At 42.2% G+C, this 1,800-nt stretch overlaps 1 protein-coding gene across 1 annotated transcript in view; it reads left to right on the top strand.

Annotated features, from left to right (window-relative positions):
• Positions 1–1,800, top strand: part of LOC103462590 (tropomyosin alpha-1 chain-like) — a 10,401-nt gene that overhangs the window by 4,280 nt on the left and 4,321 nt on the right. The window contains exons 4-8 of the mRNA XM_008405479.2: positions 16–137; positions 267–342; positions 429–504; positions 607–669; positions 895–964. Coding sequence (XP_008403701.1) covers positions 16–137; positions 267–342; positions 429–504; positions 607–669; positions 895–964 — 407 coding nt within the window. The remainder of the gene's footprint in view (positions 1–15; positions 138–266; positions 343–428; positions 505–606; positions 670–894; positions 965–1,800) is intronic.

Genomic DNA, 1,800 nt, shown 5'->3' with positions numbered 1-1,800 from the left:
CTTTTCTCCATTCAGAGGCATGAAAGTCATTGAGAACCGAGCAATGAAGGACGAGGAGAAGATGGAGCTGCAGGAGGTCCAGCTGAAAGAGGCCAAACACATTGCTGAGGAAGCTGACCGCAAATATGAGGAGGYAAGTTTCTCAGCTCCTTACTGCACTTCTTAAGTGTTTTCCACCCTCTTATCAGATACAGCTGCCTTCACGTTCACAGTAGGAGCATAAAAGTATTTTGGATTCGTTTGGTGAGAGAACGCTGTGCTGTGAGTGCAGGTGGCCCGTAAGCTGGTGATCATTGAGAGYGACCTGGAACGGACGGAGGAGCGTGCCGAGCTGTCCGAGAGGTAGCATCCCCCTTCCTCCATTTGTTCTTGGTGACAACCTTAAATAGGATTTACAATGTACTTTGTTCTTTGCTGACACTCTACAGTAAATGCTCTGAGCTGGAGGAGGAGCTGAAGACGGTGCAGAACAACCTGAAGTCTCTGGAGGCCCAGGCGGAGAAGGTAGGCCGATTGATTAGGTTTGATGACATCTTAATGTGAACTCGTAGGGGAGATGATGAGTGCTGCAGGTTTTCTGATTTCAGTCTTTGTGTGTAACCGCAGTACTCGCAGAAGGAGGACAAGTACGAGGAGGAGATCAAGGTTCTYACAGACAAACTGAAGGAGGTGAGTGAACTACATCTGTGCTGCATTAATCTCTACATGTGTGACGTTTCAGAAAATATTTCATCCATCCTATCTTGTCTTCGATTTTGCAAAAAGGTCTGCCTTGCTGGCTGCTTTTTAACATCTGTTTATTTAGCACTTTTAATTTCAACCCATTAAGGCTTCAGTTGTTAATGTAAACCTCTTACTGGTGGTTTGCTGATGTTGCTGTGTTGCTCCACTCAGGCTGAGACTCGTGCTGAGTTCGCTGAGAGATCAGTTGCCAAGCTCGAGAAAACCATCGATGACCTGGAGGGTATGATTACTTTACTTTCACTTTTCATTTGCCTAATGCTTGATTAAAATTTAAAGGGATTTCTATTTATTCATGCAGTCAGGTAAACAACATAAGCTGTAACTGCTGAGACTTTAAATCAAAGTAAAATKAATATTTGTCTCTGAAAGATTTCAATGCTCGACAAWGGCGCTGTAAGGTTTAGTGTAGTCTGAATGCCGAAATGTTCACTGGACAACTTTAGACCCAGACTAATTTGTTGGAACCTCTTAGTAAAGATGGTGTTAAATTAAAACAGTCTTGTTGGAGTATTGTGAATTCACATGAAGTGATRAGAAAAACCAGCACTGAATTTGAGTGCATGTATTAAGTGCGGGAACCAACAGATGTTTGGAACTGGTCACCAGTTGACGTTTATTGGTCCTCTAAAAGATGCCGTAAGTGTTTATGGAATGGTTATTCTTTACCATCTTAAGGCATTTTAACATCTCAGTCTCTAAYGCGAGTTAAGTGCYAAGCAGTTGGGCAAAGGACGGGGCTAACGCTAGGAACTGGGTTCATCCTAAACTTGAAATTTGGCTACAAACTATCCAAATGGATACGGTTTGTTGCTAAAAAGTTTGTATGCATGGTAGAGGATCTGTGACACTGTGGACCTGTTGGGTCTTGCAGAAGCTTTGAGAATCTTGTTAGAAACATGATTTTACATGGCCTTTATGTACCAGGTAGATTTTAATGAAAATAATCAATTGCCCTCTATCAGAAAACTCTAAATAGGTTATTGAATATCATAGTCCAAGATGTATGGACAAATTGCATGTAGTCAACATTTTCTGTGGTGACGGATCTCAGTTCCC

The sequence above is a fragment of the Poecilia reticulata genome, linkage group LG3 (assembly GCF_000633615.1).
Source record: "Poecilia reticulata strain Guanapo linkage group LG3, Guppy_female_1.0+MT, whole genome shotgun sequence".
Lineage (NCBI taxonomy): Eukaryota > Metazoa > Chordata > Actinopteri > Cyprinodontiformes > Poeciliidae > Poecilia > Poecilia reticulata.
This window is presented reverse-complemented; position numbering and strand designations above follow the sequence as displayed.